At 41.3% G+C, this 21,193-nt stretch overlaps 1 protein-coding gene across 1 annotated transcript; it reads left to right on the top strand.

The window, feature by feature from the left end:
• Positions 1-11,099: 11,099 nt before the first annotated feature.
• Positions 11,100-19,805, top strand: LOC115178494 (gastrula zinc finger protein XlCGF17.1-like). The gene is made up of 2 exons (XM_029739706.1): positions 11,100-11,604; positions 18,533-19,805. Exons 1-2 carry the CDS (start codon positions 11,226-11,228, stop codon positions 19,252-19,254), a joined length of 1,101 nt encoding a protein of 366 aa, XP_029595566.1. The 5' UTR covers positions 11,100-11,225; the 3' UTR covers positions 19,255-19,805.
• The last annotated feature ends 1,388 nt before the right edge of the window (positions 19,806-21,193 follow it).

The following is a 21,193-nucleotide window of genomic DNA, read 5'->3' as shown; positions in this document are numbered from 1 at the left end:
TTCCTAACAAGTTGTCCAGGGCCTTTGGAAGAAAAACAGCCCCACAACATCAAAGATCCACCACCATAGTTCACAGTGGGGATGAGGTACGTTTCTGCATGGATATCTTTCTGTCTACGCCAAACCCACCTCTGGTGTTTGTCTCCAAAAAGCTATATTTTGGTCTCATCTGAACATAGAACCCGGTCCAATTGAAAGTTCCAGTAACGTTTGGCAAACTGTAGGCGCTTGAGTTTGTTGTTTGATGACAGCAAAGGATTTTTTCATGTCAACCATCCCAAACAACTTGTGGTTACGTAGGTGGCGTCTGATCGTAGTTTTGGAGACTTTCTGACGCCAAGACCCAACTAACGTCTGCAATTGTCCAGCTGTTATCCTTAGAGATTGTTTTGGCCACTCTAACCATCCTCCTCACTGTGTGTGGGGTCAATATAGACACGTCTTCTTTCAAGCCGATTGTTAACATATTCAGTTGCTTTAAACTTCTTAATTATTGCCCTGATTGTGGAAATGGCCATTTTCAACCGTTGCGCTATGGGAACTTGGCCTGTGTCAGCTCATATTTATACCCCAGTGAAACAGGAAGTCATGGCTTACCACGTAAGTGTTCCTAATTACTCAGGTGAATTTAAAAAACGTAAAATATGAATTTTAATATACATCTGTTAGATTTTACTAATAAGAATTTCTCGGGGTGCCAATAATTGTGGCACACATGTTTCGGAGGAAACTTTTTTTTTTTCAACCATTTTACTTCAATTAAAGGCTCAATTTGTGTGAATATTTTTGAGTGAAACACCAAGAGTATAAACAGCAAATACATTGTTTTCACAGCCCGATTTTGCTCATATTTACCAAGAGTGCCAATATTAGTGGAGGGCACTGTAGATGTGTAATAATGATGTTGAATAATAATAATAAACTACATTCATCAATCTGACTCCATTATCATGTGAATGCTATAGGGCCCATAATAGAATCCAGTGGATATAGCCAAGGTTGTGAGCCTTGCGTCACCACTCAGAATATTTTAAGATGCAAGTGTCTAGGTTTACCATTATGCAATTTCTTCAGAGGCCGAGGAACAAGGAGCTAATATCTTGCAATTGATGTATTAGCATTAAATGATTGAGCAGAGATGCACAGTTAGAGACCGAGCATATATGCTATGAGAGATGTTAGAGACCGTGCATATATGCTTATACAGTGCCTTCAGAAAGTATTTAGACCCCTTGACTTTTTCCACATTTTGTAACGTTACAGCCTTATTCTAAAATTGTCAATACCCCATAATGACAAAGCAAAAACAGATTTGAGATATTTTGCAAAATAAAAAAATAAAAGTCAAAATCACAATTACATTATTCGGACCATTTAAGTATTCAAGTATTCAGACCATTTACTCAGTACTTTGTTGAAGCACCTTTGGCAGCGATTACAGCCTTGAGTCTTCTTTGGTATGATGCTACAAGCTTTGCACACCTGTATTTGGGAAGTTTCTCCCATTTTTCTCTGCAGATCCTCTCAAGCTCTGTCAGGTTGGATGGGGAGCGTCGTTGTACAGCTATTTTCAGGTCTCCAGAGATGTTCGATTGGGTTCAAGTCTGGACTCTGGCTGGGCAACTCAAGGACATTCAGAGAAATCCTGAGACACCTTTGATAATTGTCTCCGTACTCAATAAATGGTGAAACACTATTTATTTATTTATTTTTTAAACCTTTATTTAACTAGGCAAGTCAGTTAAGAACAAATTCTTATTTACAATGACAGCCTACCCCGGCCAAACCCGGACAACACTGGGCCAAATTGTGCGCCGCCCTTTGGGACTCTCAATCACGGCCGGATGTGATACAGCCTGGAATGGAACCAGGGACTGTAGTGACGCCTCTTGCACTGAGATGCAGTGCCTTAGAACACTCGGGAGCCCCACTATTTGTGATGGTGTCCTTTGTTCCAATGTATCTGTATGAATCGTCCATTTCTCTCAGTCATAGTTAGTAGAATAATGAATGGATTGGTAAGATTTTAGAAGGTTAGTAGGAAAGTGAATCATGTAAACCATTTACATGTACTCACATTCATGTGAACATTTAGTATTTGAAACTCAAACATTCATTTCGAACATTCGTGAGACGCAGAAAAAGTGAAAAGATGCTGGAGTGCTTGACGCCATCTGTCAAGCATGGTGGAGGCAATGTGATTGTCTGGGGGTGCTTTGGTGGTGGGAGATTTGTACAGGGTAAAAGGGATTTTGAAGAAGGAAGGCTATCTACTATTATTCTGACAGGGACAGGCTATCACTCCATTTTGCAACACTTAATTGGACCCAATTTCCTCCTACACCAGGACAATGACAAAAGCACAGCTCCAAACTACACAATAACTATTTAGGGAAGAAGCAGTCAGCTGGTATTCTGTCTATAATGGAGTGGCCAGCACAGTCACCGGATCTCAACCCTATTGAGCTGTTGTGGGAGCAGCTTGACCGTATGGGACGTAAGAAGTGCCCATCAAGCCAATCACACTTGTGGGAGGTGCTTCAGGAAGCATGGGGTGTAATCTCTTCAGATTACCTCAGCAATTGACAACTAGAATGCCAAAGGTCTGCAAGGCTGTAATTGCTGCAAATGGAGGATTCTTTGACGAACGCAAAGTTTGAAGGACACAATTATTATTTCAATTAAAAATCTTTATTTATAACCTTGTCAACGTCTTGACTATATTTCCTATTCATTTTGCAACACATTTCATGCATGTTTTCATGGAAAACAAGGACATTTCTAAGTGACCCCAAACTTTTGAACGGTAATGTACATGCTATTCTGCATTTATTTTTGGTTATAATCATGTTACAATGCTGAATGTACAAAACATTAGGAACACCTGCTCTTTCCATGACATAGACTGACTGGTGAATCCAGTTGAAAGCTATTGATGTCACTTGTTAAATCCACTTCACACAGTGTATATGAAGGGGAGGAGACGGGTTAAAGAAGTATTTTTAAGCCTTGAGGCAGTTGAGGCAGTGTGTATGTGTGCCATTCAGAGGGTGAATGGGCAAGACAAAAGATTTAAGTGCCTTTGAATTGTCACGTCCTGGCCAGTATAAGGGTTAATTAGTATTGTAGTTTGGTCAGGACGTGGCAGAGGGAATTTGTTTTATGTGGTTCAGGGTGGTGTGTTTGTTAAAAGGGTGTTTGAATAAGTATTCCGGCGTTTTTGGGCACTCTTTGGTTTTCATGTATTTCTATGTTTAGTCTAGTGTGTGTGGTTCTATGTTGAGTTAATTGGGGTTGGACTTCCAATTGAAGGCAGCTGTTTGGTGTTGCCTTTGATTGGAAGTCCTATATTAGTTGGGTGTGTTTGTCTTGTATTTTGTGGGAGATTGTTCTGTGTTTAGCCTTGTGCCTTACCAGACTGTTTTTTGTTGATCGTTCGTGTTTTGTTATTTTTGTACATTCATTTTTGAAAGTAAATAAACATCAAGATGAGCCTGCACATACCTGCTGCGTTTTGGTCTACCTTTTCAGACGACGATTTCACATTATCGTCAGAAGACGAAGATAATTGTGACATGAATGGGATATGGTAGTAGGTGCCAGGCTCACCGGTTTGAGTGTGTCAAGAACCATCCAAAGGAAATCCAGCCAACTTGACACAATTGTAGGAAGCATTGGAGTCAACATGTGCCAGCATCCCTGTGGAATACATTTGACACCTTGTAGAGTCCATGCCCAGATGAATTGAGGCTGTAAAAGGGGGTGCTACTCAATATTAGGAAGGAGTTCTTAATGTTTTGTATAATCAGTGTACAGTTGAAGTCGGAAGTTTACATACACTTAGGTTGGAGTCATTAAAACTCGTTTTTCAACCACTCCACAAATTTCTTGTTAACAAACTATACATTTGGCAAGTCGGTTAGGACATTTACTTCGTGCATGACACAAGTATTTTTTCCAACAATAGTTTACAGACAGATTCTTTCACTTATAATTCACTGTATCACAATTCCAGTGGGTCAGAAGTTTACATACACTCAGTTGACTGTGCCTTTAAACAGCTTGGAAAATTCCAGAAAATGATGTCATGGCTTTAGAAGCTTCTGTTAGGCTAATTGACATAATTTGAGTCAATTGGAGGTGTAGCTGTGGATGTATTTCAAGGCTTACCTTCAAACTCAGTGCCTCTTTGCTTGACATCATGGGAAAATCAAAAGAAATCAGCCAAGACCTCAGAAAAAAATTGTAGACCTCCACAAGTCTGGATCATCCTTGGGAGCAATTTCCAAACGACTGAAGGTACCACGCTCATCTGTACAAACAATAGTACGGAAGTATAAACACCATGGGACCATGCAGCCGTCATACCGCTCAGGAAGGAAACGCGTTTTGTCTCCTAGAGATGAACGTACTTTGGTGCGAATTGTGCAAATCAATCCCAGAACAACAGCAAAGGACCTTGTGAAGATGCTGGAGGAAACAGGTACAAAAGTATCTATATCCACAGTAAAACAAGTCCTATATCGACATAACCTGAAAGGCCGCTCAGCAAGGAAGAAGCCACTGCTCCAAAACCGCCATAAAAAAGCCAGACAACGGTATGCAACTGCACATGGGGACAAAGATCGTAATTTTTGGAGAAATGTCCTCTGGTCTGATAAAACAAAAATAGAACAGTTTGGCCATAATGACCATCATGATGTTTGGAGGAAAAAGGGGGAGGCTTGCATGCCGAAGAACACCATCCCAACCGTGTAGCACAGAGGTGGCAGCATCATGTTGTGGGGGTGCTTTGCTGCAGGAGGGACTGGTGCACTTCACAAAATAGATGGCATCATGAGAATGGAAGATTATGTGGATATATTGAAGCAACATCTCAAGACATCAGTCAGGAAGTTATAGCTTGGTCGCAAATGGGTCTTCCAAATGGACAATGACCCCAAGCATACATCCAAAGTCGTGGCAAAATGGCCTAAGGACAACCAAGTCAAGGTACTGGAGTGGCCATCACAAAGCCCTGACCTCAATCCTATAGAACATATTTGGGCAGAACTGAAAAAGTGTCTGCGAGCGAAGGAGGCCTACAAACCTGACTCAGTTACACCAGCTCTGTCAGGAGGAATGGTTCAAAATTTACCCAACTTATTGTGGGAAGCTTGTGGAAGGCTGCCCGAAATGTTTGACCCAAGTTAACAATTTAAAGGCGATGCTACCAAATACTAATTGAGCGTATGTAAACTTCTGACCCACTGGGAATGTGATGAAAGAATTAAAAGCTGAAATAAATCATTCTCTCTGCTATTATTCTGACAGGGACAGGGAATTTTTACTAGGATTAAATGTCTGGAATTGTGAAAAACGTAGTTTAAATGTATTTGGCTAAGATGTATGCAAACTTCCGACTTCAACTGTATGTTCAAACTATTGTCACCAATCAACTGCATTACACTGAAAATAATAAAATTTCAGATGCTAATCTGGTCGACGACATTAGCTAGCTAAATTGGTTAGCTAACAAAACCCATTATGATGGTAAGCTAGCATGCTAGCTAGCCTGACTGCTACTTCAGTAATAATTGTTTGCAACAATAACAGCTGAGTTTAATGTCTTAAACAGTCCAAAACAACATATACTGTAAGCATGTTAGAGAAAAAACAATTATTATGAAATGTACATGCAAAATGCAAATAACTACAGAATCCGTCTAGCTGGTTACACTTTCCTTGTTCCTTGTTCTGTACAGTGGCTTTCCTTGTTCCTTGTTCTGTACAGTGGCTTTCCTTGTTCCTTGTTCTGTACAGTGGCTTTCCTTGTTCCTTGTTCTGTACAGTGACTTTCCTTGTTCCTTGTTCTGTACAGTGGCTTTCCTTGTTCCTTGTTCTGTACAGTGACTTTCCTTGTTCCTTGTTCTGTACAGTGGCTTTCATTGTTCCTTGTTCTGTACAGTGACTTTCCTTGTTCCTTGTTCTGTACAGTGGCTTTCCTTGACAGAGATGTCCTTGCATCCAGAAAACTAGACATCCCTCTCTCCTCAAGATGTTTCGCTCTTTCAACAAGATGTCCCTTTCAACATCCCCTCTAGGGCTCCCCTAGTGGTCAATGATAATATTACAAACCCCTCTCTCCCCTTTCAACGAGATGTCCCTTTCAACATCCCCTCTAGGGCTCCCCTAGTGGTCAATGATAACAGTACAAACCCCTCTCTCCCCTTTCAACGGGATGTCCCTTTGAACATCCCCTCTAGGGCTCCCCTAGTGGTCAATGATAGCAGTACAAACCCCTCTCTCCCTTTTCAATGGTGACGTCCAGCTCAACATCCATTCAACGGCTCTCCTAGTGGTCAAAGCTGAGCGGTACACATCCCCTCACTCAGAGAAGTCTCGCTCTTTCAACAGGATGTCCAGGTGCTCAGTACGGAAGGTCTTTGTCTTCCTCAGAGTTATAGCTGCCCCTCTGTCTGCAGATGGAAGGAGCCGAGATTTGGGACGTAAGGGGAGGATTACTTTGATGGACTTTATAGCAGAAATGAATGAAGTGTTGATGAAGAGTCTAATAAAAACCATGAGCTGGGCTTTTTTCCCCCAAAAACGTTGGTAGAGGTTCTGACTAATGGTGAGTAAACTGAGGGCTATAAAAATTAAATAAATATAATTTATTGGGTAAACCACCAATGTTTCGGCATCACCCTGAAGAAGGCACAGTGATGTGCCTTACAGTGAAATGCTTGCTTACAAGCCCTTAACCAACAATGCAGTTTTAAGAAAATACCAAAAAAGTAAGAGATAATAATAACAAATCATTAAAGAGCAGCAGTAAATAGCAATAGCGGGGCTATATACAGGGGGTGTCATGCCTGCTCCCGCTCTCCCCACCCAGAGATTGAGGGTGCCAGGCTCCCCAGCATTGCACACTCCTGCCACCATCATTACGCACACCTGCCTTCCCCCCGTCACGCGCATCAGCGATTATTGGACTCACTTGGACTCTATCCCCTCTGTCATTACCTTCCCTATATATATGTCTGGTTCCCCGCTCTGTTCCCTGCTTCAGCACTGTATGTCGTATGTCGTTGTTTACCCGTGTGCTGACGCTTTGCCTGTCTTGTTACATGTTTGTTCCTGATTAAATGTTGACTCCCCATACCTGCTTCTCATCTCCAGCGTTGGTCCTTACAGGGGGTGAATCAATGTACAGAGTCAATGTGCGGGGGCACCGGTGTCGAGGTAATTGGGGTAAGATGTACATGTAGGTAGAGTTATTAAAGTGACTATAAATAGATAGTAACAGAGAGTAGCAGCAGCGTAGAAGAAGGGGCTGGGGGGTGGGGCAATGCCAATAGTCTGGGTGGTCATTTGATTGGGTGTTCAGGAGTCTTATGGCTTGAGGGATGAAGCTGTTTAGAAGCCTCTTGGACCTAGACTTGGCTCTGCGGTACTGCTTTCTGTGCGGTAGCAGAGAGAACAGTCTATGACTAGGGTGGCTGGAGTCTTTGACAATTTTTAGGGCCTTCCTCTGACACCGCCTGGTATAGAGGTCCTGGATGGCAGGAAGCTTGGCCCTGGTGATGTACTGGGCCGTACGCACTACCCTCTGTAATGCCATGCGGTCGGAGGCCGAGCAGTTGCCATACCAGGCAGGGATGCAACCAGTCAGGATGTTCTCGATGGTGCAGCTGTAAAACCATCTGAGGATCTGAGGACCCATGCCAAATCTTTTTAGTCTCATCAAGGAGGAATAGGTTTTGTCGTGTCCTCTTCATGACTGTCTTGGTGTGCTTGGACCATGTTAGTTTGTTGGTGATGGGACGCCAAAGAATTTGAAGCTTTCAACTTGCTCCACTACAGCCCCGTCTATGAGAATGGGGCCGTGCTCTGTCCTCCTTTTACTGTAGATCATAATCAGCTCCTTTGTCTTGATCACGTTGAGCTGTAGTCAATGAATAGCATTCTCACATAGGTGTTTCTTTTGTCCAGGTGTGAAAGGGCAGTGTGGAGGGCAGTAGAGATTGCATCATCTGTGGATCTGTTGGTGCAGTATGCAAATTAGAGTGGGTCTAGGGTTTCTGGGATAATGTTGTCGATGTGAGCCATGACCAGCCTTTCAAAGCATTTCATGATTAGAGACATGAGTGCTACGGGTTGGTAGTCATTTAGGCAGGTTACTTTAGTGTTCTTGGGCACAAGGACTATGGTGGTCGGATTGAAACATGTTGGTATTACAGACTCCGACAGGGAGAGGTTGTAAATGTCAGTGAAGACACTTACCAGTTGGTCAGTGACTGATGTGGTGTACTCCTCAATGCCATCAGAAGAATCCCGGAACATATTCCAGTCTGTGCTAGCAAAACAGTCCTGTAGTTTATCATCCGCTTCATCTGACCACTTTTTTATAGACAAAGTCCCTGGTGCTTTCTGCTTTATTTTTTGCTTGTAAGCAGGAATCAGGAGGATAGAATTATGGTCAGATTTGCCAAATGGAGGGCGAGGGAGCCCTTTGAACGCATCTCTGTGTGGAGTAAAGGTGGTCCAGACTTTTTTCCCCTCTGGTTGCACATTTAACATGCTGATAGAAATGAGGTAAAATTGATTTAAGTTTCCCTGCATTAAAGTCCCCAGCCACTAGGAGCTGGCGCTGGATGAGAATTTTTCTGTTTGCTCATGGCGGTATACAGCTCATTGAGCAAGGTTTTAGTGCCAGCATCGGTCTGTGGTGGTATGTAGACAATTACGAATAATACAGATGAGAACTCTCTAGGTAGATAGTGTGGTCTACAGCGTATCATGAGATACTCTACCTCAGGCGAGCAAAACCGCAAGACTTCCTTAGATATCGTGCACCAGCTGTTTAGAAATATACAGTCATGGCCAAAAGTTTTGAGAATGACACAAATATTAATTTCCACAAATTTTGCTGCTTCAGTGTCTTAAGATATTTTTGTCAGAAGTATAATTACAAGCATTTCATATGTGTCAAATGCTTTTATTAACAATTACATGAAGTTGATGCAGAGTCAATATTTGCAATGTTGACCCTTCTTTTTCAAGACCTCTGGCATGCTGGCATGCTGTCAATTAACTTCTGGGCCACATCCTGACTGATGTCAGCCCATTCTTGCATAATCAATGCTTGGAGTTTGACAGAATTTGTGGGTTTTTGTTTGTCCACCCGCCTCTTGAGGATTGACCACAAGTTCTCAATGGGATTAAGGTCTGGGGAGTTTTCTGGCCATGGACCCAAAATATCGATGTTTTGTTCCCCGAGCCACTTAGCTATCACTTTTGCCTTATGGCAAGGTGCTCCATCATGCTGGAAAAGGCATTGTTCATCACCAAACTGTTCCTGGATGGTTGGGAGAAGTTGCTCTCGGAGGATGTGTTGGTACCCTTCTTTATTCATGGCTGTGTTCTTAGGCAAAATTGTGAGTGAGCCCACTCCCTTGGCTGGTAGCACTCACCTTGTCTTCTCCGGACAAGCTTTTTTCCGGATGCCCCAAACAATCGGAAAGGGGATTCATCAGAGAAAATGACTTTACCCCAGTCCTCAGCAGTCCAATCCCTGTACCTTTTGCAGAATATCAGTCTGTCCCTGATGTTTTTCCTGGAGAGAAGTGGCTTCTTTGCTGCCCTTCTTGACACCTGGCCATCCTCCAAAAGTCTTCGCCTCACTGTGCGTGCAGATGCGCTCACACCTGCCTGCTGCCATTCCTGAGCAAGCTCTGTACTGGTGGTGCCCCGATCCCGCAGCTGAATCAACTTTAGAAGATGGTCCTGGCTCTTGCTGGACTTTCTTGGGCACCCTGAAGCCTTCTTCACAACAATTGAACCGCTCTCCTTGAAGTTGTTGATGATCCGATAAAGGGTTTAGGTTCAATCTTACTGGCAGAAATATCCTTGCCTGTGAAGCCCTTTTCTGCAAAGCAATGATGACGGCACATGTTTCCTTGCAGTTAACCATGATTGACAGAGGAAGAACAATGATTCCAAGCATCACCCTCCGTTTGAAGCTTCCAGTCTGTTATTCAAACTCAATCAGCATGACAGAGTGATCTCCAGCCTTGTCCTCGTCAACACTCACACCTGTGGGTTAGAGAGAATCTCTGACATGATGTCAGCTGGTCTTTTTGTGGCAGGGCTGAAATGCAGTGGAAATGTTTTTGGGGGATTCCGTTCATTTGCATGGCAAAGAGGGACTTTGCAATTAATTGCAATTAATCTGATCACTCTTCATAACATTCTGGAGAATATGCAAATTGCCATCATACAAACTGAGGCAGCAGACTTTGTGAAAATGTATATTTGTGTCATTCTCAAAACTTTTGGCCATGACTGTACACAGGCCCCCGCCCTGTGTCTTACCAGAGGCTGCTGTTCTATCCTGCCGATAGAGTGTATAACCCGCCAGCTGTATGTTATTGATGTCGTCGTTCAGCCACGAGTCGGTGAAACATAGGATATTACAGTTTTTAATGTCCCGTTGGAAGGATATAAGTGTTTTCCGTTTGTTCCATTTATTTTCCAGCGATTGAACGTTAACTAGCATTACGGAGGGCAAAGGCAGGTTAGCCACTCGTGGCCTGATCCTCACAAGGCACCCTGATCTCTTTCCGCGAAATCTCAGTTTCCTTCTCAAACGAATGACTGTGATGAGGGTCTGTTTGGGTGTTTGGAGTATATCCTTCCCATCCGACTCATTAAAGTAAAATGATTCGTCCAATTTGAGGTGAGTAATCGCCGTTCTGATGTCCAGAAGCTCTTTTCGGTCATAAGAGACGGAAGCAGCAACATTATGTACAAAACAAGTTACGAACAACGTGAAAAAACAAACAAAATAGAACGGTTGGTTAAGAGACAATAAAACAGCAGCCATCTCCTCCGATGCCATCTTCAAATGTATAGCAATGGTTATCAACTGTACTGCAGGGATGGAACGCAAGTATAATTGAGTTCTACTCCAGTCTAGTAGGTGGCGGTAATGCAACATTGCACGCCAACTGCCGTTAAACCTCATCGAAGAAGAAGAATCTAGTGGACCACGTGACACGGGACGCTTCTTCAACAACAACACGGCTACTGATTCATTCAGCCGCCACTCGGTAGCTAGCCAACGTAAAACCAAAACATTGAAGCTCTTTAGACCATTTTTGTGTCTATTGATCTCGGTGTAATTTGCTTGTTAAGTTTACACATGTGTTAAGGTTGATTATACTGAGCCTAGCACTAGGCTAATGCTAATTTTAGGTAGCCCAACCATGAACTCACAAAGACACTCAACCATTAACTCACAAAGATACTTCTCCCCTGTTAAAGAAGAGGAGATCTGCTGGACGGAGAAAGAAGCTCTGGGTCTGAACATTGTCGTAAAAGAGGAAGAGGAGAATATTACAGTGGAAGAAGAGGAAGAAGCTTTCAGAAAAAAACAGGAGGACGAGGAGGCTTTCACGTTGAAAGAAGAGGAGGATGTTACAGTGAAAGAAGAGAAAGAACCTTTTGGAGTGAAAGAGGAAAAGGAGGCTATCTCAATAAAAGAGGAGGAAAATGTTTTGGGAGTGAAAAAGGAGGAGGTTGAAGGAGAGGAAGTGGAGACTGGAGATCTGATTGACACTAGTGAGTATTGTCTTAAACACGGACACACAACTCAGTTGTTGAATTAATGTATGGTTTTAAAGCCAAAGGGGCATTCCACCATAGTTTTACAATTAAATATGTTGTTCAGTACCGTAGGAATTGTTAAATGGGAAATCTGCGATTGGTACCTACATGTTTGGACTTTTAAATGAATGATACAGAGGCCTAGCCATTGATTCTTAGAGAATATAACTTAGAAATACCCAATGAGCTTAGTTCAACTGTCCTACCTCACCAGAACCCAAACCTGGTGTACTCCATTGTGTGTAAACAATGTAATTGTAAACAAACACTGTATAGCCTCAAAACGTGGTTGAAATTGTCATTTTGATCTCAGGCATGGTCAGTCCTTGCATCCATAGCTCTGTCTATGAATTTGAGAATGGTTACCTTTCTCCAAACTCATCCATCAGTGACAGTGGTGGGAAAAAGTACCCAATTGTCATACTTGAGTAAAAGTAAAGATACCTTATTAGAAAATTACTCAAGTGAAAGTCACCCAGTAAAACACTACTTGAGTAAGTCTTAGGTATATTTAAAACCAAATATTTTAACTATCAAAAGTAAATGTCATTGCTAAAATATACTGAAGTATAAAAAGTAAAAGTTTAAATAATTTCACATTCCTTATATTAAGCAAACCAGACGGCACAATTGTCAATTTAATTAATACATTTTTTGATAACCAGGGGCACACTCCAACACTCAGACATAATTTACAAACAAATCATTTGTGTTTTAGTTAGTCTGCCAGATCAGAGGCAGTATGATAAGTGCGTGAATTGAATCAGTTTCCTGTCCTGTTAAGCATTCGAAATGTAACAAGTACTTTTGGGTGTCAGGAGTAAAAAGTACATTATTTTCTTTAGGAATGTAGTGGAGTAAAAGTTGTAAAAAAATTATAAATAGTAAAGTACAGATAACCCCAAAAAATGACTTAAGTAGTACTTTAAAGTATTTTTACTTACATACTTTTCACTACTGCAAGGTGACGCTAAAACTTTTAATTTAGCCTCTATACTCCACCGTTTTGGATTTGAGCTCAAATGTTTCATGAGGCGACAGTACAGAATACCCTCCAACCTTTTGTTGGAGGGTAAACAAGAATATAATATGTTTCTACATGCTACCAGGATTACGGATTATCATAAATGAATTGTGAATATTGATGACTAAGAAAGTTAGAGACATAAACCTCAGACCCCCTAAGACATGCTAACCTCTCACCATTACAGAGGCATAAACCTCAGACCCCCTAAGACATGCTAACCTCTCACCATTACAGAGGCATAAACCTCAGACCCCCTGAGACATGCTAACCTCTCACCATTACAGAGGCATAAACCTCAGACCCCCTAAGACATGCTAACCTTTCACCATTACAGAGGCATAAACCTCAGACCCCCTAAGACATGCTAACCTTTCACCATTACAGAGGCATAAACCTCAGACCCCCTGAGACATGCTAACCTCTCACCATTACAGAGGCATAAACCTCAGACCCCCTGAGACATGCTAACCTTTCACCATTACAGAGGCATAAACCTCAGACCCCCTAAGACATGCTAACCTCTCACCATTACAGAGGCATAAACCTCAGACCCCCTAAGACATGCTAACCTCTCACCATTACAGAGGCATAAACCTCAGACCCCCTAAGACATGCTAACCTCTCACCATTACAGAGGCATAAACCTCAGACCCCCTGAGACATGCTAACCTTTCACCATTACAGAGGCATAAACCTCAGACCCCCTGAGACATGCTAACCTCTCACCATTACAGAGGCATAAACCTCAGACCCCCTAAGACATGCTAACCTCTCACCATTACAGAGGCATAAACCTCAGACCCCCTGAGACATGCTAACCTTTCACCATTACAGAGGCATAAACCTCAGACCCCCTGAGACATGCTAACCTCTCACCATTACAGAGGCATAAACCTCAGACCCCCTGAGACATGCTAACCTCTCACCATTACAGAGGCATAAACCTCAGACCCCCTGAGACATGCTAACCTCTCACCATTACAGAGGCATAAACCTCAGACCCCCTGAGACATGCTAACCTCTCACCATTACCAATAACAGGGTAGGTTAGAATTTTTTTGTGGTAATGATATTCATGCCTCTAACTTTCTCACTAATCATTATTCATGATTCATTCATGATTATCTGTAACCATAGCAGCATCAACATGAATATAGAAGTGTTCAGAAACATGTACTATTCTTGTTTACAATAAAAGTGACTCCAAAATGACATAATACATTATTTAACATTCATTTATATTAGGCACAACACAATCTAAAACACAACCAAAACAAATTGCAAATTGCATCCGAGAAGTTTGAGTCACAAACTTGATGAGGTCATTGCGTGCTATGAATATGGGACCAAATTCTACACGTTTGACTACTTTAATACACATACAGGCCTAAGTCAATTTGTCCAAGTACTTTTGACACCTTTTAAATGGGGAGACTAGATTTCATTTCTAAATGGTAAAACCGATATGGTCATTTCCATGTAAAAGGACCAATGAGCACCAACGAGAAGTTCATGTGAAATTGGGTATCAAATGAAAGCTAAGAGATTGTATATATATATTTTTTTAAATTAAGGCATATGTACATTTGAACCATTTTCCATCCCTATAAATTAGGAATAAGTAAAGGCTTTGATTTATTGTCAAACAGATGAAAAGGGGAACCTTAGAGAACCTCTGAGACCCCTTTAGAAGGTATCAGAAATACATCAAAACACAATGTTGAAGTAAAGGCCCCTGCCAACTAATATCAACACTTATATTTAGTTGTGGATATTTTTTTTCTGCCACTTTGAAATGGAACTGGTAGTGTTTTTAACTATTTTGCAGATATGAAGGAAACAGTCAATCATAATATCAGTCAAATTCCCAGTTTATGCTACAAAACCAACTCTATATGAGGTTTTTAAAATAGGTTCTACTTGATTCAACGTTCCATGATGTACACTAAGGCATTGTTGGTAGAATAGATGGATGCAGTTCAATGCATGATTAATATAATTCACCAATACATTTCTTGGTAGTCCAAAACATATTGCTATCAGGTTGTAAATTACAGCTGGCCTGGTACATTGTTTGCTGCCTCCATTCGGGATGCACTGTTTCAGTTTCAATGACTCAATATTTTGGACAAAAACAGATGAATGTAATGAAGGCTGGGAATGTCAATACAATCAGATTAGCAAGGCAAATGATCACAAGTCAGTGGCTAATAGGCTAGCGTATCTATGTATGTAGCTCTTTATTTAGCATGCTAAAAACATGGAGCCTAACCTTAGCTAGCTAGGTGCTGGGAGGATGTCATGTCATTGGAGGAGTGGGTGAGTGACTGACTTTTCCCCTCATCGTTTTTTTGGTGGCTACACAGCTAGAGATATCGGTGTCATTTGGTTAGCTAGCAAGAAATGCGAATTGCTATTGTTAGGTTGCGTCAATCGAATCTGGTATCAGAACAGAATTTAACACTAGGCTACTAAATATATTTTCAGCTGTTTATTAATAGAATTAGTCAAGCAGAATAAATGGTAAATGCAATTTTCGTATATACGGGTTCACTGTAACACCTCGCAGGGCAAACAGAGAACTAACTGTTCAAACACAAAGTTATTTTTTAATGCTCTGACAGATAGTTCCTGCTCAGAGCGGGCCTGTCAGAGTAGAGGCTGAGCGTGGTTTAGACTTGCTCAGCCTATCGCAGGCGCACAGGCTGGTCCCAGCCCTTGGCACATCACTGTTGCCAGGCGTAGTTGTCTTCCAGCTTATCTTCGTGTTTTTCACCCAAAAGTCAGTAACCCCAAGGACAGTATTTTTATTATGCTACAGTTATTCTCCCCTATATCAGTTCCTCACGAACACATGTCCTTGAGCGGCTTCACAACCAGGCATTGTGTGTGTCACGAGTCTACTCAGCCTACACCCTAGCTGCCCAGCAACCCTCCAGTTAGTCACATCTATTCTATGTTAATGCAATACAAACCTGTTATGTTTAACATTAATGTATTCATATGCTATGCAACACATCTAGTTTAATGAAATATAACCCAACACTATGCTAGCTAGCTATGCTGAACTTGAACGACTGTTATCCAGTTAGCATATCTCTTCAGACATTCACCCTGGCTAGCTACTCCGATTTCAGAGCACTCTCGTCTGAGTGTGCCAGAGCGCAGAATAACTGATGATTTTACGAACACGCCAACACCCGTTGAATATGGCAAGCTAGCTAGCCAACTTTAGCCAGTTAGCTTGGGTGCTTGGTTGGGACAAGCATACATTGGCAGAGAAGCTGCAGAAGGACAAACAGGCTGGTTACTATTGCATACCCATCGTTTATCAGTGCAATTTTGACATTTGAGAGGGTTTTATCTAATGTTCCTTTGTTAGATTTTAGCTCATCCTTGGTCTGGCTAGCATTAGTTGTTGTTCTTGTTGTTGTGCATATAGGGAAATATAGCCTACCTTTTCATGGCTGTTTGATCAAAAGGACTGTAAAGTTCCCAAATGTAAAGAGGACTCCCGTGGTGTTTCTATAGTTACAGAAATCCATCCAGGTGCATTTTGTGGCTTTTTGCCAAATGTGTTCTAATGATCTACAGTTGTAAACACACAGATCTACTGTAGCTCTGATTGGCTATAGCGCACCGTGTAGACTCTGGGTCCTGCCTGTAAACACACAGTCCAGTTCAAAGTGAATGATGTCAGGGCCCGTGTAGCAAATGGCTCGTTTGTATAAAGAGCTACTGTAGCTCTGATTGGCTATAGCGCACCGTGTAGACTCTGGGTCCTGCCTGTAAACACACAGTCCAGTTCAAAGTGAATGATGTCAGGGCCCGTGTGGCAAATGGCTCGTTTGTATAAAGAGCTACTGTAGCTCTGATTGGCTATAGCGCACCGTGTAGACTCTGGTCCTGGACGAGACAGATGTTTTTATAAGATTGTATTTACTACAGAGTCTATTCATTCTCCAAACACACGACCACTTTCCCACTCTGTTTTGCTATAGAATGTTCACAAATGCCTCAGTATAGGTAATTCCCAAACAGTCTAAGAATTTATAAAAAACGTGAAAATGACCATATCTAAGTGCTCGCTTGTCAGAAATTGTAAAACAAAAAGTGTCATATTCTTCCTGGGGGTGTATATGAACAACTTTCAATGCAATGTAACGAAACAAAACTAATTATGCAATAATTAGTATGCAAAACTAACTACGCGAGAGATTTTGTTGTAGGCAGAACGCTATTGTATTGACAGGCACGACTCAGGCCCATACTCTACACAGACCGGTGCGTCATAACCAGTCAGAGCTGCAGTAGGCCTATATGCAAATAAACAATTGCCATATATGGATCTGCGCTGTTCATTTTGAACTGGACTGTGTTTACAGCATGAGCAGTCGTGAGTAGATGCGCTTGTTTTGAGATCAAAGCGAGAGCTGCATGTAGCCACGTGGGCACATTTGTGCATTTGTTCATATCGTTTGCTAATTAGTGAGTTATTAGCCCAGTTATAGATCATTTGTAGTCAGCAATAGGGGAGGGATTGTTTCCTTCAAGAGCACAAAATGTGTACATTTCTAGCCATCTTTGAAAAGAGAGTCAGGTAAAGAGCTTTTTTTGTCTTAGGGGCAGTGAGTAGCTAAGTAGCCAATAGGCAGAGGGTAGCATAATGTGTCTGATTCTCTGTAATAAAGATATGGGAATAATTATGCATTTTATTTTGTAAATTGGTTTCTTGCATCAAACAACACAACATTTTCATTCACCTCCTTGTCTGAAGGACAAGTGGATAAACAGGTTAATGTAAAGCCCTGATGTTTTTTTTCTCCAAAAGTCTCATGGAATGTAGACCTACATTGAACACCACACTTTGGCTGCTACTGTAGCCTGAACAATAGAACAGCTATTTCCATGTTAAAATGTTATGGGATGCATTTTTTCCATGGTAGGCCACTCTGGTAGGCCTACATTATGATCAAATAGCCACAGTAGCGTACTTGACCACTGTTAACTGTAACTTAAAGCGGGTACAGCCTTCAGTCAACGTGCGCCGGAAATTGCACAGAATTTTCACAACATTCAAGTTTGCACTCACACACCTTAAATTTGCTCAGTTATAAAAAAATATATATATTAGATGTAACATTTGTGTCCTCCACCAACTGCTGTTTTCAGCTCTCACCATAGGCTTTTAATGTTTCTGATCTGGACGCCTGGTGACTCCAGAACAGTCCCGCGTCTCTTCTTAACCATTCCTGGGTGCAGTTTCATGTGTGTTTGGGGTCGTTGGCCTGCTGGAAGAGCCACAACCTTCAGTGGAGACCCAGTTTTTGGCCACTCTGATAATCTGCAGATTTCATGATGTCTTGCACATGTTCAAGGCCCCCAGTACCAGAGGCAGCAAAGCAACCTAGTACATCATTTTTATAAAACAAATCAAGAAATAATCAAATAGTTTGACAACACTGTATGGAAGGTTTTAAATTATATCAAACTCAAACTGTTTATCTTTTCCAGTGATGAAGACATGAATGTCTCATGGTATGGTGGGGTATGCAAAATGGGTCAACTTTGAGCACCTTTATCTCCTGTATGTTTTGGCATTGAAGTCCAAAAAGTCACTTTCTGAGCACTACTTCCATTGGCAAACATGTATGGAAATGTCATTTAAAAAAAAAAATATATCAAAAGGGATGCTTTCAAAAATGTATTGGATTTACCCTACATCCACTTTGTCACAACAAGCTTTCTTTTATTGAGGGATCTAGTCTGGATTAAACCTCATAGGAAGACCGTTTTATCATGTGGAGGTTTCATTCAGGTCTCTGTTTAACTAGATACTCTGTCTGTTTTTGGCAGGAGAAAGACCAGACTCTCACTCTGACCGCGGGAAGAGTCCTTCAGGGGAACCAGACTTGGAGACGCCCAAACCAGCAAGACAACATCACTGCTCCCACTGTGGAAAGAGTTTTAGCTGGTTAGGGTACCTAAAACGGCATGAGAGGACACACACAGGAGAAAAGCCTTTCCAATGTTCTCAGTGTGGAAAGAATTTTACCGTGTTAGTTAACCTGAAAAGGCATGAGAAAATACACTCTGGAGAAAAGCCTTATCACTGTTCCCACTGTGGAAAGAGTTTTACTCAGTTAGGGAACCTAAAACAGCATGAGTGGACACACACAGGAGAAAAGCCTTACCACTGCTTCCAATGTGAAAATAGATTTTCACGATCAGTGGACCTCAAAGCTCATGAGAGAACACACACAGGAGAAAAGCCTTTCCAATGTTCCCAGTGTGGAAAGAGTTTTACCGTGGTAGCTAACTTGAAAAGGCATGAGAGAATACACACTGGAGAAAAGCCATTCCAATGTTCCCATTGTGGAAAGAGTTTTACTCAGTTAGGGCATCTAAAAAAGCACGAGTGGACACACACAGGAGAAAAGCCTTATCACTGTTCCCACTGTGGAAAGAAATTTTCACGATCAGGGGACCTAAAAACTCATGAGACAACACACACACAGGAGAAAAGCCTTTCCAAAGTTCCCAGTGTGGAAAGAGTTATATTTAGTCACGGTACATAAAAGAGCATAAGAGAATACACACAGGGGAAAAGCTTATCCAATGTTCTTAGTGTGGTGAAGGGTTCTCTCAAATAGATGGTATGAAGATAGTTGAGAACAAAGCCTTATGTCCCTACAGTGGAGAGTGTTTTACCATGTTAGTTAACCTGAAAATACATAAAAGAATACACTCTGGAGAATAGCCTTTCCACTGCTCCTAATATGAAAATACTTTTACCAGGTTTACATGAGGGGTCACAGAGAAGAGAAGCACTACCACTGGTCCCACTGTGGAACAAGTTTTAACCAGTTAGAGAAGATGAAATCACACAAGGTGATAGAGGCTGTGTTCTGTTTTTGACTGATCATTTGGGTTTTTCTTTATGCCACCTGAAATCAAATAGTTTATATGAAATCTTCCTATAAAAATAGGCCTACTTAAAAAAAAATCATCTTGAGACATTAAAAAATAGCTCAAAGTCTGGGTATGTCTGGGTAGAATGGTAGGAGGTAACACAATGGGTATCTCTGGGTAGCCTTTTGACCTTCTATTAAAACAGGTTTTGCTCTTTGGTCTTCTATGGGTGAATAGAGGATTGTACTGTAGATGTAAGGATGGATAAATTATTGTATATTTAAGGATGGTTTCACTAGGGTGGATAGAGGATTGTAGAGATAAGGATGGTTTCACTAGGGTGGATAGATGATTGTAGATGTAAGGATGGTTTCACTAGGATATTGAATGGAAACCGAAACAGGGTCAAACAAGGAATATCCACATGGGCACTAAATGAAATACACTTCAACAAAGTTCTAAAACTATATACAATACACTTGGTAATGTTTCTAGCAATAAACAGGCTTTGAATATCACTTAGCACTCTTAACCAGAGGTAACTACAAACAATATACATCTACTATAACAATACTAAAGAGATACCTTGGCCACCACACACCACATTCATGTCATACTCACAGTCAATAACACATCTCTAGGGTTTCATGCTGGTCCATACTCACAGTCAATAACACGTCTCTAGGGTTCCATGCTGGTTTGGTTGAGAGAGGATTGATGACTGCAGATGGGGGCATTTAAAGGGCTAGCCCCACCCCTTTCAGGTTGAAGAGGTATCGTAGCAGTGTGTTTCTTTAATTGATGGATATCATAGCAGTGTGTTTCTTTAATTGATGGATATCATAGCAGTGTGTTTCTTTAATTGATGGATATCATAGGAGTGTATTTCTTTAATTGATGGATATGATAGCAGTGTATTTCTTTAATTGAACAGGATTACACTACATGTACATCAGTTCACATTAGTTACTGGGTAAACAATATGACCCAGTGTACAGAACAGGATTAGACTACATGTACATCAGTTCACATTAGTTACTGGGTAAACAATATGACCCAGTGTACAGAACAGGATTACACTACATGTACATCAGTTCACATTAGTTACTGGGTTAACAATATGACCCAGTGTACAGAACAGGATTAGACTACATGTACATCAGTTCACATTAGTTACTGGGTAAACAATATGACCCAGTGTATAGAACAGGATTACACTACATGTACATCAGTTCACATTAGTTACTGGGTTAACAATATGACCCAGTGTATAGAACAGGATTAGACTACATGTACATCAGTTCACATTAGTTACTGGGTAAACAATATGACCCAGTGTACAGAACAGGATTACACTACATGTACATCAGTTCACATTAGTTACTGGGTTAACAATATGACCCAGTGTACAGAACAGGATTACACTACATGTACATCAGTTCACATTAGTTACTGGGTAAACACTATGACCCGGTGTACAGAACAGGATTACACTACATGTACATCAGTTCACATTAGTTACTGGGTTAACAATATGACAAGCAGTCAAATGCGTTTTTTACTGGACACTGATTAAGCCTTGTCCTGGACCTGAACAAACTTAAT

The sequence above is a fragment of the Salmo trutta genome, chromosome 38 (genome assembly GCF_901001165.1).
Source record: "Salmo trutta chromosome 38, fSalTru1.1, whole genome shotgun sequence".
Taxonomy (NCBI): domain Eukaryota; kingdom Metazoa; phylum Chordata; class Actinopteri; order Salmoniformes; family Salmonidae; genus Salmo; species Salmo trutta.
Note: the sequence above shows the minus strand (reverse complement) of the source record. Positions and strands in the feature narration are given on the sequence as shown.

What these genes read in the sequence shown, in the direction of transcription:
- LOC115178494 (XM_029739706.1), top strand. Translation starts at nt 11,226, where the DNA reads ATGCTAATTTTAGGTAGCCCAACCATGAACTCACAAAGACACTCAACC. An exon ending in TGGAGATCTGATTGACACTA is followed by an intron (nt 11,605 to 18,532) that starts GTGAGTATTGTC and finishes TGTTTTTGGCAG; the next exon opens with GAGAAAGACCAGACTCTCAC.